The sequence below is a fragment of the Eleginops maclovinus genome, chromosome 15, assembly GCF_036324505.1.
Source record: "Eleginops maclovinus isolate JMC-PN-2008 ecotype Puerto Natales chromosome 15, JC_Emac_rtc_rv5, whole genome shotgun sequence".
NCBI classification, from domain to species: Eukaryota; Metazoa; Chordata; class Actinopteri; order Perciformes; family Eleginopidae; genus Eleginops; species Eleginops maclovinus.
Genome location: NC_086363.1, coordinates 719281 through 735406, shown reverse-complemented (window position 1 = coordinate 735406; position 16126 = coordinate 719281). Strand labels below are relative to the sequence as shown.

The 16126-nt window shown below is 41.9% G+C and overlaps 2 protein-coding genes across 6 annotated transcripts in view; both read left to right on the top strand.

The window, feature by feature from the left end:
* Nucleotides 1-1480: 1480 nt before the first annotated feature.
* Nucleotides 1481-4969, top strand: LOC134876892 (ras-interacting protein RIP3-like). Of its 3 annotated transcripts, none has more exons than XM_063902128.1 (4): nt 1481-1766; nt 2467-2739; nt 3372-3766; nt 4171-4969. In XM_063902128.1, the coding sequence occupies exons 1-4, from the start codon at nt 1637-1639 to the stop codon at nt 4264-4266; spliced, it is 894 nt and encodes a 297-aa protein (XP_063758198.1). In that variant the 5' UTR covers nt 1481-1636; the 3' UTR covers nt 4267-4969. The 3 variants fall into 3 exon arrangements, with proteins under 3 accessions (XP_063758198.1, XP_063758197.1, XP_063758196.1); XM_063902127.1 differs by having other exon boundaries at nt 3372-3770; XM_063902126.1 differs by having other exon boundaries at nt 1488-1766; nt 4167-4969.
* Nucleotides 4970-5636: 667 nt separating this feature from the next.
* The window catches only part of pex7 (peroxisomal biogenesis factor 7), a 35479-nt gene continuing 24989 nt past the window's right edge, over nt 5637-16126 (top strand). For all 3 annotated transcript variants that reach the window (XM_063902132.1, XM_063902131.1, XM_063902133.1), the window contains exons 1-6: nt 5637-5785; nt 6458-6614; nt 6685-6742; nt 6868-7018; nt 7300-7377; nt 7459-7567. In XM_063902132.1, coding sequence (XP_063758202.1) covers nt 6506-6614; nt 6685-6742; nt 6868-7018; nt 7300-7377; nt 7459-7567 — 505 coding nt within the window. In that variant the 5' untranslated portion in view covers nt 5637-5785; nt 6458-6505. The remainder of the gene's footprint in view (nt 5786-6457; nt 6615-6684; nt 6743-6867; nt 7019-7299; nt 7378-7458; nt 7568-16126) is intronic.

Sequence of the window (16126 nt, the reverse complement as noted above, 5' to 3'; positions counted from 1 at the left end):
AAATATTTCTATTGTATTTTATTTTATATTCCGTTGCAGATCTCTACTTAATATTGTTACTTTTTAAACAAAAATAAAAAGCATGATTTTTTGTGTTTTTTATCAAAAGTCTGACTTTTTATTTTTCAAAGGTTTTTCTTTTCACTGAATTTTTCCTTAATATCAGAAAGTGCACATGAATCTGATATTCATGTTGTATGGACACATTATACACTTCTTATAGGGAACATATTTACCTGTGTGCCTGTGATCAAACGGACATGTATGATGTGGAGCGTATTCGATTGACAGCTGTCTCTTCCTGTCACGAGCCTCAGATCCACTTCTTCCTCTCAGTGAGTTTTTGTGTGTTTTAGGATTTCCTGCTGCTGCTCAGTTTAATTGTCTGACCTCTGGAGGCTCTATTTTTAGATATTTTTGACCTTTGACCCCCCCCTGCTTTATTTAGGCTTGTAAACAGTCTGGGAAACTGACAGGGATTTCCCCAGCATGCCCGGTGATCCTGAGATGCTCGTTTTTCACTTTTCTGACCATTGTGAGCGTCTCGTGAGAAACAATGTGAGGGGGAAGTCTTTGATTTTTTTATCCTGGGGGCTTTTTAACTTGAAGGGGATTGCAGAGAAAAACTAAAACATATTTCAGGGTTAAACTTATGATTCGCATATGGCGTTATATTATCGCTTTATATTAAACAAGACGAAAGCCACCTCGACAGTACGGAGGATTAGGGCCACATGTGAAATCCCTCTTCAGATCAGAACTCTGTTTTTAAACTAGCCTCTGTCTGTCACTCTGACCTCTTAACATGTCTTTCTCATCATTTTGACTGATTTCAAAAGTCTTACTTTTTCCCACATCCATCTCTCTTTCTGTTTCCCTTGAATTATTTATTTCTCAGACTTCAGTTTTCTCAGAATGTTGAAAAAAAAAACCGTCTCTGTTTTTTATCAGATTTTTTACTCTTTTTTTCTCCAAATCTTTTTCGTTTTCTTCAGAATTTCGTCTTTTTCTTAAAATTGCATCTCAAATGTTTCTAGAAGTTTCTGGTCTCCATTGCACCATGATGCTTTGCAGAGTTCAGTCTATTTGGAGTGAGGTCTCCTTGCGGACTCACAAATCCATCACAGTTTTATGTCTTTGAATTATTTATTTTTCAGATGTTCAGTGTTACTCAAAAGTCTGATTTCAGATTTCCATTTTTTTGTTTAAATGGCCTTTTTAGTTTTCCTCTGAATTGTACTTTTTTCTTAGAATTCTTAAAAAATATGTCTTTTTGTAAGAACTTTGACGCCTTTAAAAAAAACCCGTTATTTCCTTATTTCTCTCCAAATTTTGACTTTAATAATGTATATAATTTCTGATAATTCTGATATATATATATATATATATATGATACAGGGGGAAAGTCTCTCTGGGTCACATCACGGAGCTGCAGTACCACCGTCTGACCACTCACAAAGCATCCCCAAAATCAGCTTCATCGGCCGGCGCTCTTCCTGCGGGCTTGAGGCTCAGCTGCGAACAGGAACCGGAAACACCCCGCTGTGTTTTGTTTTCTCCTCCTCTCCTCCTCTCCTCCGTTCGCTCCTCTCCTCCTCCCGCTCCTCTCCAGGCGGAGGAGTTCACCGGTGAATAAATGGAGCACAAACTGATCGTGGCGGTGTCGGGCTTCCCCTCTCTGTACGACAGCGGCTCCCTGACCTACAGAGACCTGAACATGAGAGCCGAGTCCTGGAGGCAGGTCTCTCAGATCGTCGGTGTCCCCGGTAAGAGCTCCGTTTAAACGGTTTCAGCCGGTAACGATCACCGGGTATTTCACCCATTCGCCCCGAAAGAAGCAGCAGTAATGTGGCTGTGGAGTGAGGGTCTGTTAAATCCTATCAATGTGAACCGTTTCCGTTAAATCTGATCTGTAAAGATCAAAACAAACAGGGTGTCTCTCTTAATACCGTCCGACTCCTGTGGTTCATCCGTAAGCACAGTGGTTCCTACTTACGTTTTTGATCTTTAAAAACACCTCACAGATAAAGAGTATTCCATTTATATTATATATGCTACTCCTTGCACACTAAGTGTAAATACAATCCTACTTGTTCGTTGTGTTAGCTGTAATTTGGCCCTTAATAGTGTTTATTTAACAGGGAGACTACACATACAGTACATTATATAGTATTTGTCATATTTAAATATATATATATATATATATATATATTTCGGTTTTTGAATTAGCTGTCAACAGTCCTGTTTTTATTATATTTAATTTGGCTATGTATTCTTCTTTCTGTGTCTTTGAATGCACCACATAAACCAAAGCTACTTCCTCATGTGTAAACCTACTTGGTGATAAAACTGATCTGAGATGTTTTTCAGTGTATATATTGAACTTGTTATTCCTGTTTATTTTTGTTTGTTTGTTTATATGAATATATATCTATAGTAGTAAGTAACATGATAATGTGTCCTCAGAGTCTGAGTGCCGGAGGAAGTGGAAGACGCTGAGGGATCAGCACCGCAGGGAGCGGCAGCGGGAGAAGGAGCGGCGTGAGAGCGGCATCGGGCTCTTTAACTACCGGCCCTGGAGGTACTCGGCCATCCTGTCCTTTCTGAACCCGTTCATTGATGCCCGAGCAGCTGGTACCAACGGCTGGGCTCTGGACCCCCAGCCGTCCCACTTCCACTCCTCAGAGATGGGCTGCAGCACGACCACCGAGACGCGGAGCGATGACGACGAGCATTACGGTTCGTAGGCTAAGAAAATTCAGAATCAGAAGGGAAATTGACATTATTACAGCGAGTAAAGAGCCACAGATTGCTTAATATTAACTCAGGAGCATGCATAAAATATAAAAATACAGAAATTATAATTTAATAAATCCAGTAACAGTAACAGTATAACAAATTTAAAAAACAGTGAAGCTCTGGGGTTTTATTTTGAAAAACAAGCCTTATCACAAGCTTCCTTTAGGGATCAATTTAATCTACTGGTCTTTTGTTTTTAAAAAAAGTACCTCTCCAGATCCCCCTTTAAGGATACAAAACCTCTTTTGGGTTTTATTTAGAAAGAATGCCTCTTCCTTAGCTTCCTTAAAGGATACAGTTACTCTATAAGACTTTTATTTTGAAAAGTAATCCTGTTTCTGAGCTTCCTGGGGATACAGTTACTCTGTGGGGCCTTTACCTGGAAAAAACATGCCTCATCCCAAGCTCACTGAAAGAATACAGCAAACTATGGGGCTTTTATTTAGAAAAATAAAGCTCTTCCTGGGGCTTTTATGGGGAAAAAAGCCTGATTCTGAGCTTCCTTTAGAGATAACGTTACTCAATGGGGATTTTACTTTAAGAAACGTGCCTTTGCTTTTCTCTGTTGCCAGACATCTCTGTAGTGGACGCTACCACCACCACCACATCCTCCTCTTCCTCAGAGTTTGTGCAGAGGAAGCGACCGTCCTCCGACACCGGAGACGACTTCACATTCAAAGAAGCCAAGATGGAGGATGGAGCCGCAAAAGACGACTGTGCACAAACGCAGCAGCTGCAGCAGCAGCAGCAGCAGCAGCAGCAGCAGCAGCAGCAACAGCAGCAGCAGCAGCAGCACGACAACATGAAGGAGCTGTTCGAGATGATGATGCATTCAGTGACCTCTCTAGCTGCGTCCTTAGCCTCCTCACAGCCCTCTTCCTCGTCGTCGGATCAACCTAACTTGAACCACCACCTGAAAATGGAGGACCAGGAGGCGGAGCTTCTGGTGCTGAGCGACGACGAGGAGGCAAGTTTATTTATTTATCACCTTTCAAAAGTGAAATACATTAAGAGCAATGAGAAATAATGCAGCCTATTCCTCACCCTCCTATACAGTTACTCTATAGAGGGCTTTTATTTTGAAAAATACATGCCTCATGCGTAGCTTCCTGAATCGATAGTTATTCCAATGGGGCTTTTATTTTGAAAATCCAGCCTCATCACAAGCATAATGAAAAGGCTTCCTTTAAAGGTACCATAACTCATGTGGGTTTTATTTTGAAAAACAAGACTCCTCTTGCCCTTTCTGTTGGGATGGAGTAAATCACATTTATAATATGGGCTCAGAAAAGGTTGGGAACCACTGCCACAAACCATTCAGGGCTTCATAAACCAGCAGCAGTAATTTGAACTCTGTTCTCTGACAGACAGGAAGCCAGTGCAGAGACCTCAGGACCGGAGGGACGTCGCGGGAGGAGCAGCCGAGGACCAAGAGGAGGAGCGAGGCGCTGCTGGAGGAGCATCTGAGGAGGACAGAGGCCCTCGAGGCTCAAAAAGACGATGTGACGCTGTTCCTCCTGAGTTTGGCCCCCGCCCTGAGGAGGCTCACGCCACAGAAACAGTCCTGGGTCCGAACCAAGATCCAGCAGTTCCTGCACGAAGCCGAGTTCGGGGCCACGAGCTTTCAGTGAACTATTTTACATTTTTATATATACTGAACGGACTAGGGCTGCACAGTCAGTCAACCAATCAACCAACCAATCAATCAGTCAATCAATCAACCAACCAACCAATCAATCAGTCAATCAACCAACCAACCAACCAATCAAAGTGTATTTATAAGGATGTATTTTTTCTGTGTTGGACCCTGAAGGCAGCATCTCCCTGGTCCAAGAGACCTCCAGAGGTTTTCAGAGATAAAGAATTAGGTGTAAAAGTTCATCTTCTGAATGAAGTTTTGTGAGCTTCAGATAAACCCGGCGTACAAATGGTTGTGACAGATCCTCCACCACGATGACTACATATAGTTTTATATATATATCGGATCCCAATCACACTATCGGTCAGAATAATCACCATTGGATATTTTCTCCAGTCTGTGCAGCTCTATTGTGAATCACATATTGGCTGACTTTATGAAATATAGATTCCTCTTTTTATGATATTGTACCGTCTTCTTTCTCATGTTTTTGTGCTGTTTTTAATAAAAACTATTCCTCTTGTGGCTGTATTTTATATTACTATAGTTGTTTCTACCATCCCTTTAGTAATCGGCCCCTTGTTGAGTTCTTGAGGAAGGGGTAATGACATCATTGGGGTCATCAGGTCATTATTACAGCCATGTGAGGTGACCAACGACACTAGAAACTTTATGCAGAATATATAAGTGCGATACTATAGATAAATAAATATGGCCAGCCTAAATTACTGCCATTACTGGTTTGAATGACTATTACATTAAAGTGAAGTCATTTTACAATTTCTTCTTCTTTGCCTTAAAACAATAAAACATTAAAGCTACTTTGCTTTCTTATTTAGCAAAAAAATGATGTTATCTAGATTCAAATGTATGAATACTTTGTGCATTTTGTTTATCAATTAAACTCAATATGTAGTTTTGAGTACATAGATATATTTTGTGACATGAAGTACAATTATTAAGGAAACACCTTTGTCATGTTTATTTTCCCAAAAGGTGGTTTGATACCAATAATAATAATGTTATTTTTTCTTCTATATTTTTTAATTGTTAACATTGTTAGTATTATAGTTTTATATTTATAAATATTATTTTTTTAATGATTTATTATCATTATTTATGTCGGAGAAACAGCCCCCCCTACCGACCCAATGACAGTATTACAACCAACACCGCCTTCATCCGGGTCTTTTGGTCACCTGATCAAAACACGGTAGTAGGGTTTTTGAATGCTCCTGAAACATCCATGGAGAAAACCTGCAAGAAAAATCAACCAAACCTCCACTTTTTAAGGATTTATGAACCTTTTTCCAGTTGTTTTATCGTTTCTTCATGACGTTTGAATCGGTGAGTCCCGTTACAACTTAGTAACGGATGTTTGTGTCGGTTTTTAAACTGGTTATTTGTTATTATAAATCAAATCAAAGTGTATTTATAGAGCCCACAACACAACAGGTTCGTCCCAGTGGGCTTCACAGGATAACGCACACAGATGACACTCTAAAGTACAGTTAACGTTATTATATGAGATGAAATACAACAACAGGAGAGTCAAATACATTCAAAACACTGAAGTAAAATGTGGAGACACACAGTGAAGTATACACGTGCACATGAACATGCATTATTGTGATACAAGACACATACACATACACACAGGTGAACACATGCATGCTGGAGAGGTCAAGAAGAGAGCCAGTCCGCCCGGCACCATGGAGCAGTGTTCAGTGCCTTCCTCAAAGGCACCAGGAGGTGAACTGGCACCTCTCCAGCTCCCAGTTCCAGTCCAGTCCAGTCTGTGTTTGTCTGGTCCGATCGAGCCGTGAACCGGCGACCCTTCAGTCCCAAGTCCCCACAGACTCAGCCACACGGTGCCTTCAGGGACACCTCGGTAGTTCTTGGTCTTTCGGGGACTTGAACCGGTGACCTGTAGTTACCCCCCTCCCTGATGTCTCTGCAGCTGTGGAAAAGTAAAACATAGAGACTGAATCAACCTTTGCTCTGCGTGCCTCCCCACAGGGATCCTTGTTCCATTAAGGCACCCCCCTCCCTCCGGAGCTGCAGGTGATGGAGAAGGTGTTTCGCTGTGCGGGTCGTCACGGATATGCTGTGGAGGTCTCCCCGTTCCTCCCCCGCAGGGTGGCCTGCGCCGCCGCTCAGCACTACGGCATCGCTGGTGAGGAAAACACACTCACTCACCTTTAAGGGTCAGAGAGCTCCTGTGTAAGTACTGTGTGTTCCTGCAGGCTGCGGCACCCTGCTGGTTCTGGAGGAGACGGAGACGGGGGTGGCTTTAGTGAGAAGGTAAACTTTATACTTTGTGCATTTTATTTATCAATCAAACTCAATATATGGTTTTTTATATATAGATATATATTGTGACATGAAGTACAATGTGTGTGTGTGTGTGTGTGTCTGTGTGTCTGTAGCTGGCAGTGGGGGGATGGCCTGTTCGACGTGGCGTGGAGCGAGGCTAACGAGCATGTGTTGGTCGCCGGGGGCGGGGACGGCAGCCTGCAGCTGTGGGACACGGCCAATCACAGCGCTCCGCTGCGGGCGGCCAAAGAACACACACAGGAGGTGAGAGAGGGACCGAGACGCACGCTGAGAATGTTTACCTGTGTCACCTGTCCACATATCCATCCATCCTCCACTGCTTGTCCGGGTCGGGTCGACGAGGAAGTAATGTTTACCCATAGAAGGTCTTTGGGCTGTCATAAGGAGGCTGTGTGTGTGTGTGTGTGTGTGTGTGTGTGTGTGTGTGTGTGTGTGTGTGTGTGTGTGTGTGTGTGTGTGTGTGTGTGTGTGTGTGTGTGTGTGTGTGTGTGTGTGTGTGTGTGTGTGTGTGTGTGTGTGTGTAGGTGTATTCTGTGGACTGGAGTCAGACCAGAGGAGAGAACCTCATCGTCTCCGGCTCCTGGGATCAAACGGCTAAAGTGGTGAGTTCAGTTTTTCCTGATTTTTCCAGAAAGTTTCTCTTCTTTTTTAAAATCTTTAATGTGTGTTTTCTCTCCCTGCAGTGGGACCCGTCTCTCAGCCAATCCCTGTCCACGCTCAGGGGTCACGAAGGGGTCATCTACAGCACCGTCTGGTCGCCACACATCCCGGGGTGCTTTGCGTCCGCCTCAGGTGAGCGAGCACACGTGGGCCAGGGATAGAGGGGGAAGCACGACTTCATTTTAAAGTGATCGGGAATTATATACAAGGCTTTACATAACCGGGTCCCTCCAGACGTCAGGGACAGGGATTAATGTTGGTTTTAAAAAAACAGAAAACTGAGTGTTTTTTCCAGTTCCTCACGTGTCCCTCCCCTTTGTAAAATTACAGTAAATGCAGACGTGGAGGCTGGTTAGCGATTTTAGTAATTCGTGTTTCTTTATCGTGTTTACATTTTAATCCCAGTTTAATAATCTCACTCCTCTTCTGTCAGTCTGAGTGGGTGCAGTGTTTCCTGGATGTGGACACAAGGGGGCGCTGTAGCTGTGCTCAGGGTTAGACTGTTAACCTCCCAGCTGTTCAGATTCACTCTGATACACTGACCTTAAAGGTTGAACTTACAGATCAGTAATTAACGGTTTTGTGAGAGGTGGGGGGGTTATCTTATGACCGTATGCTGCTGCTGCTGTTTCCTCCTCGGCTCAGTCTCGGTGTGAGCGCCGCTGCAGGAGACGCTGGTTAACGAGTTTGGGTTGATTGGTTTGAGAGAGCGAGCGGAAATCTCTTCGGTTCCATCCGATGTCGAGCTGAACTTTATTAGAGATTTAATTTTCATATTTAAGGCAAGTTTAAAAAACCTACCACATTTGGGGAGTTGCAGATTTGTTTGATACATACTTTATCAGCTGGATCTCCTCCCAGAGCACCGTTGTTTTTAAACCAATCACCTCTCAGAGGGGGCGTGGCCAGCAGCAGCTCATTAGCATTTAAAGCTACAGAATCAGCACTTTAGGAACAGGGCTGAAACAGAGGGGGTTATGGGATACTGCAACGATCTGTTTGGTGTTTCAGCCAATCAGAGACAGGCTCTGGATTTATCTGAGACCTGCAGGATCAGTCCCAACAAACTGCGCCTCAATAAGTGTGTCCTGGATACAGCTGGACAGTACCGATGCTAATCAGGATTTATTTGGAATAAACAGTAATCAGATTGCGGCGTGCAGAGGTGAAGGGCCTGCCGTCGGATCAGATAACCGTGGGGCTCTGGAGCTGCAGATAAATGATTTACCAAGCGTCGGAATAAAACCATTACTGAGGACGCGCTGCTACCTGCAGCTCATATCTCAGGCGTCAGAAACACTCTGCTACTGCTGCCTCTCTTTATTCTCCGTTCATATCAGCAGTTTGGTTCAATAAACGGGAACACTGCAATAAAACATCTAAACCTGTGGTTTTAACGTCTTCCACTGTGTGCATGAGTTTATAAGTACTGCAAAAGTATGGATTCATATTATGATTTTGTAGATACACGTTGCGCAATTACCAAAACTCTTATCTTTAATAAATACAAAATAAGAAAACTTTCACAAATCTAAAATAAAACTGAAGATTGAGCGTCATAGGAACGTCAGCATGCACAGTTTGAGCTTTATAAAAGAGTCCAAACAAACAAACCTGTGTCTGACTCAAGTCTGAGAATAACCTGATGGGGTTTTTGTACGTCAGTGTCCCGAGGATAAGGTCACGAGCTTCTGTCTGTTTTCTGAAACCTGCTTCCATTCAGAGCCTTTAACTTGAGCTGAGGGCCGTCGTTTATCTTCCTGTTGCTCTACTTTAAAGAGTCCTCTCCTGCTGATGTTCAGGTGTATATCAGTATGTAGAGTCTCTACTTTAAAGAGTCCTCTCCTGCTGATGTTCAGGTGTATATCAGTATGTAGTGTCTCTACTTTAAAGAGTCCTCTCCTGCTGATGTTCAGGTGTATATCAGTATGTAGCGTCTCTACTTTAAAGAGTCCTCTCCTGCTGATGTTCAGGTGTATATCAGTATGTAGCGTCTCTACTTTAAAGAGTCCTCTCTTGCTGATGTTCAGGTGTATATGAGTATGTAGTGTCTCTACTTTAAAGAGTCCTCTCCTGCTGATGTTCAGGTGTATATCAGTATGTAGAGTCTCTACTTTAAAGAGTCCTCTCCTGCTGATGTTCAGGTGTATATGAGTATGTAGTGTCTCTACTTTAAAGAGTCCTCTCCTGCTGATGTTCAGGTGTATATGAGTATGTAGTGTCTCTACTTTAAAGAGTCCTCTCCTGCTGATGTTCAGGTGTATATCAGTATGTAGAGTCTCTACTTTAAAGAGTCCTCTCCTGCTGATGTTCAGGTGTATATCAGTATGTAGAGTCTCTACTTTAAAGAGTCCTCTCCTGCTGATGTTCAGGTGTATATCAGTATGTAGTGTCTCTACTTTAAAGAGTCCTCTCCTGCTGATGTTCAGGTGTATATCAGTATGTAGTGTCTCTACTTTAAAGAGTCCTCTCCTGCTGATGTTCAGGTGTATATCAGTATGTAGAGTCTCTACTTTAAAGAGTCCTCTCCTGCTGATGTTCAGGTGTATATCAGTATGTAGTGTCTCTACTTTAAAGAGTCCTCTCCTGCTGATGTTCAGGTGTATATCAGTATGTAGAGTCTCTACTTTAAAGAGTCCTCTCCTGCTGATGTTCAGGTGTATATCAGTATGTAGAGTCTCTACTTTAAAGAGTCCTCTCCTGTTGATGTTCAGGTGTATATCAGTATGTAGTGTCTCTCCTTTAAAGAGTCCTCTCCTGCTGATGTTCAGGTGTATATCAGTCTGTAGAGTGAGTCTCTACTTTAAAGAGTCCTCTCCTGCTGATGTTCAGGTGTATATCAGTATGTAGTGTCTCTACTTTAAAGAGTCCTCTCCTGCTGATGTTCAGGTGTATATCAGTCTGTAGTGTCTCTACTTTAAAGAGTCCTCTCCTGCAGATGTTCAAGTGTATATCAGTATGTAGTGTCTCTACTTTAAAGAGTCCTCTCCTGCTGATGTTCAGGTGTATATCAGTCTGTAGTGTCTCTACTTTAAAGAGTCCTCTCCTGCTGATGTTCAGGTGTATATCAGTATGTAGAGTCTCTACTTTAAAGAGTCCTCTCCTGCTGATGTTCAGGTGTATATCAGTATGTAGTGTCTCTACTTTAAAGAGTCCTCTCCTGCTGATGTTCAGGTGTATATCAGTATGTAGAGTCTCTACTTTAAAGAGTCCTCTCCTGCTGATGTTCAGGTGTATATCAGTATGTAGAGTCTCTACTTTAAAGAGTCCTCTCCTGCTGATGTTCAGGTGTATATCAGTATGTAGTATGTGGGAGAGAAACACAGGGATTTTAGCCTCTGCAGACCATTTACATGCACTAAACCCTATAGAACACACTACAGGAGCGGTAAAACTCCTCAGAAGATACTTTAGTCTGAGCAAAATTACTTCAGTTTTCCATATATTGTTATTGATTTTGCTCCGTTTTGCGTTTCTAAAGGTAGTTTTGTTTGCATTTGGAGGGATTTGACATAATTTTGCATCTTTTTTTATCAATTTCACATCTCTTGGTAGTCACGCTGCTGGATTGTGGAGCTGAGTTTCGGGGTGCAGTGGTTTATTTCCAGTCTCACAGACTAAATTGGCTCCCAGTGACTGGGTGATCTGAGAATGAAATCGACCTTTCACTGCTCCGTTGTGAAATGACCTGTTCCTCTGTAATGTCAGCAGGGAGTGGAGCTGCCCTATAAAGTCTCAGGTTTTACTGAGAAACGTGAAGCGAGGCGGAGCTGCACCCAGATTTATTCCTAACCTTTATCAGGGTCTCTGTTCCCCGATGCTTTCAACACAGAAGCTTTCTCGGGATGTATTTCCTCACACTGTCTGCCCCTGCTTTCGCTTCCCTAAAGTCTGAGTCAAATTGTCTTTCCTTCAGCATGTAAAGTGTTGGATGCACCCTCACTGCTGTTTGCTTCTGGAGGTGATAAGACGCTGCTAGAATCCTGGACACAAACACACAGGGCGCTCTGAACCCTTCTAGTTGTTGGTATTCATGGCCTCAGAAGAAAAAAGATTCAAGTTCATGCTGGGCGAAGGCGCAGAGTTCCAGGGAGAGTCAGACAGAGACTGTGACTCCGGGCAGCTGGGCTTAGGCAGGTCCTGGGGCACTGGTCAGGTGTCCCCAGTTAGGCTGATTGGCCTCCTCAGCCTAACGTCCAAACCACACTCACAGGCCACAGCCTCCGGGGCCAGCACATGGGTTTGATCACTTTAATTTAATCTCACATTCATCTTTCTGAAAGTTGCAGGATTCTGAGAATCGTGATTCTTTTTTTAATTGTCAGTTTTTAGTTCTGGGTTTAATTTATTTATTTTATTTATTTATTTGTTTATTTGAAAAGGGACAGTGCACATTAATTAACATTCTCAATGTAAACATACACTAAAAACGTAAATGTGCCGGAGTTAGCCAAAGCTAATTTTCGTCCGTAGTCCCCCGGCAGGTCAACACATCATCAACTTACACATTACAAAAGAGTAAAGACAGAATAAATACAAATGGCCTAGAATGAATTAAGACAGCTATTAATGAGTGCAGTTTTGATTGTTTTTAATCCATCTCTTAAGTGTTGTTTTAAATAACTGATAGCTGGTGCTGTCTCTGATTTTGTGTGGAAGGCAGTTCCAATAATTTGAGGCCCGAACTGAGAAGACTGTTTGGCTAAATTTACTATGTCTGTACTGTACAACACAGTCTCCCCTGGTGGCTGCCCTAGTTGCCCTGCCACTGCTGCTCTTCTGTTGAACAAATTCATCCAGTGGAGGAGGTGCAAGCCCATGTAATATTTTAAAAATAAGACAGGCATCTAGATAATGTAAAAAACTGTCAAAGCTAAATAAATTATATTTTGTAATGATATGACAGTGGTGGTAACTGATAGGTTTTTGATCTAGTGTTTTTAAAGTTTGCTTATAGAGGGTTTCTATTGGTTTAAGAGTTGTCATGTTTGCTTGGGACCAGCTTGTGTAGCAGTATGATATGTGAGAAAAGATCATGGCATGCATAAAAAGTTTAGCTGCCTCTGTTGTTAAGTATGGCCTTATATGTCTAAAATTAGCCAGATTAAATCTGATGGTATTAGCCACCTTTTTAACATGCTTTTTAAAAGTTAAGTTAGAATCTAGGATGATGCCAAGGTATTTAAAATCACACACAACCATGAGATTTTCTTCTTTAATATAGACATCAGCCTGTGGTGCACTTGAGGATCTCTTAGAAAAGAACATACAGACTGTTTTATTAATGTTAAGATGTAGATATGACCTTTCTAGCCAGTCAGAAACATGTACCAGTGTTTCAGTTAGTTTTGCTGCAGCCTGTTGCTTGTTTTTGGAATGCACATAAAGAACGGTATCATCTGCATACATCTGTATATTAACAGAGGGACAAACTGAAGGTAAGTCGTTAATGTACAAGCTAAACAAGATAGGGCCCAGTACTGACCCCTGGGGTACACCAATATTACAGTCCAGATATGATGAATAAGAATTACCTATATGTACACTCTGTTTCCTGTTAATAAGATAGGACTCCATCCATTTCATGGCCTCAGCTGAGAAGTTAAAATAAGATAATTTAGATAAAAGTGTCTGGTGATTCACGGTGTCAAAAGCCTTCTTAAGGTCCAGAAACACTGCACCTACTATACCACCCTCATCTAATTTTGACTTGATGTTTTCAAGGAGGAAACAGTTAGCTGTATCTGTAGAGTGGTTTGTACGAAATCCAAATTGCATTGGGTGTAAAGGACTGTGGCCCAAGTTTAGATGATTTTTCAACTGTTCTGCCACCCATTTTTCTGATACCTTGGAGATTACTGATAGTATACTAATGGGTCTATAATTTGACACCATGGTTTTATCACCAGACTTATAGATTGGAGATACCACTGCTGTTTTCCATGAACTTGGAAAAGTGCTTTGCCTAATTGACAGGTTGATCAGATGAGCAATGGGGCAAGCAAGTGTATCCCTGTGTGATTTTAAAAATGTGGTATCCCAACCATATGAATCCCTTGCTTTTGAGTTCCTCAAGGAGGTTATAATTTTGATAACCTCTGATTCAGATATTTCCTTTATTTTAAAAATAGGTTTAGTATCATCAATGGGGATAGATGGCACAGTTTCAGTTAGGATACCTTGAGCCAACTCCCTGACTGATTTTATAAAGAAATCGTTAAAAGTAATTGCAATCATATCATTATCTTGGGTCAATATTCCATTGATTTTAAGTTCAGGTAAAGTTGTTCTTTGTTCTTTATTCCTACCAATTAGTTTATTAAGATTTTCCCAAATAAGTTTCCCATTTCCCTGTGCTTCATTAATGATTCTAATAAAAAAATCTGCCTTAGCCTTTCTTAGATTCCTTAATACTTTATTTCGGAGAGTTGTGAAGGTAAGCCGGTCACTACTATGCCCTGATTTTAGAGCCCTCTTTAAAGCAGAATCTCTATCTTTCATTTGTTGCCAGAGAGTGTCATTTAGCCATGGTAGGGTGGTCTTTTGTCCATGTTTCTGTTTCACCTTCCTTGTGAAGTTTGCTCTTATTTCGTTAATGGTAGAGAAAAAAGTACTGCAGCTAACTTCAGTGTCTCTGTTGGTTAGAAGATCAGACCAGTCAATTTGATTTATAGCATTCTCCAAGTTCACTATTTCGTTTTTAGGAATTTTCTCATAAAATTGATTTCTTATGGTAGAATTTCCAAGTCGTTTTCTGGTTAGTTTCCTTACCAGCAATGTGATATTATGATCAGACAGACCAGTCAACATGTTATGCGATGTAGTTACTCTCTCCGGTCTGTTTGTAAATATCAGATCGATTTGTGTCTGAGAGGAGTTGGTTATTCTTGTCGGACCTTGTATCAGTTGGGAGAGATTGAATTTATTAGTTATATCTTTTAAGTTTTTACGCTCAGTTTTTTTGTTCCAGTTTATATTAAAGTCACCCATTAGTATTAACTCCTTTTTAATATCACATTGCTTAAGAATATTATGAAGATGCTCATAGAATATGCTATTGGATGATGGTGGTCGATATAGACAAATGACAATGAAAGACATCTGAGGAGATAGTGACATGTTCAACCCAATACACTCCATATCTATTTCCTGTGACCATTCAATGAGGTTACATGTAATTGTGTTTTTAACATATACTAGCAATCCCCCACCCTTGCCTTTGTTTCTATCCCTCCTGAACACGTTATACCCAGAAATATCATAAGCAGCCTCGGGGGAGTGTTTGTTAAGCCATGTTTCAGAAAGACCAAGAAAGTCCAAGTTAGAGTGAGAAAGTAAGTGTTCTAGCTGGTTACTTTTAGAGACAATGCTTCGTATATTTAAATGTCCGCCGAGTAATCCTTTAGGTTTGGATTGTGGATCCCAGATCAGTTTTGCGTGATTGAGAGTTTGAAAAAAGTTCGTTCTTCGATGTTTACGAATCGCCGGGTTTAGTCCCCAGTGTTGCCGATTGAGAGGGGTCTGTTTGACGGGGTTCACAGATTGATTTGGCCTATTCTCTTGTGAGGGTGGAGCAGTCAAAGTTGGTAACTCACCGCTACCAGGTGTTTGTGGACAGGAGCGTTCTCCATACTGCGCCCGATGGAGATCCTCGACAGCTGCGGTCGTTGTAGTATCCAAAGCAGGGATAGTATACCCCACGTCGGCATCAGAGGAAAGTGCCGCATCAAGAGCGCCATTCCCCAGCCAGGACGAAGCAACCAGGCCACTCCATTCGCCGCCGCCACTCCCCCGCCGCAACAGGTATCCCCCGTGGGCACTTCCATACGCCGACGGAGGCATCGTTAGAGCAGGGTGAAGATCCAAGGCACCCGGTGAGCGCAGTAGATCGCCAGCGGAGGCCGGATGAGGCCCTGGGTTTAGTTGGATATCACCAGCTAGCAGGAGGATTGCCATCAGGTAGATGATCTTTCTGTCCGGTTGTTTTAAGTTCTCAGCTCCTCGGGTATTTGTCCAGGTTGGTGGTTGGGTAGCACGGCCATTGTTTAGAATTTTGGCATAGGTTACATATTGGCTCCATGGGTTGAGATTAAAGCCGCGACGAACGTCGCGTTCAGAGCCAGGTTGTTGTTGGCATGAATGGCAACTTCGCACGGACAGTAGCAGTATTGCAAACACATAGTTTAAAACAAATAGTCTTTCAAGTATGTCGGCCAGTCTATGCTTTTTATGTGTGTTTTTTGAACACAATCCATTTTTTTGTAGGAAGGTAAATTTGGCAATATTGTTTGCGTACGCTCCGGCATGACCTGCCAGCCTGCCATTACGCACCGCCATCTTTTTCTCCATTAGTCCCATCTTTTTTCAGAATTTCAGAATAAAGAGAAAAACATTCAGACTTTTTTCGGAACATTTTATTCTCAGATTTCTAGAAATGTGCAATTCTGCTTTTTCTCAGAAACTTCTGATTGAAAATGAATATTTTTCAAAGTTTGGACTTTTGTTTTGAGGTTTTCTGAAAAAAGTCTGAATATTAGTTTTTTTTAAATTGGGAATTATGAAAATCAGATAGTTATGAAAAAAGTCAGAATTCAGAAGAAAAAGTAGAAATTCTCCCCAAAACATTTGAACCTCTTTCAGAAATGTTCATTAGTCAGAATTAGTCACACTTTTTGAGTAAATCTCAAGATG

Coding starts and splice junctions, on each gene's coding strand:
- LOC134876892 (XM_063902127.1), top strand. CDS start 1,637: ATGGAGCACAAACTGATCGTGGCGGTGTCGGGCTTCCCCTCTCTGTAC. Junction 1,767..2,466: donor TCAGATCGTCGGTGTCCCCG/GTAAGAGCTCCG, acceptor ATGTGTCCTCAG/AGTCTGAGTGCCGGAGGAAG. Junction 2,740..3,371: donor CGATGACGACGAGCATTACG/GTTCGTAGGCTA, acceptor CTCTGTTGCCAG/ACATCTCTGTAGTGGACGCT.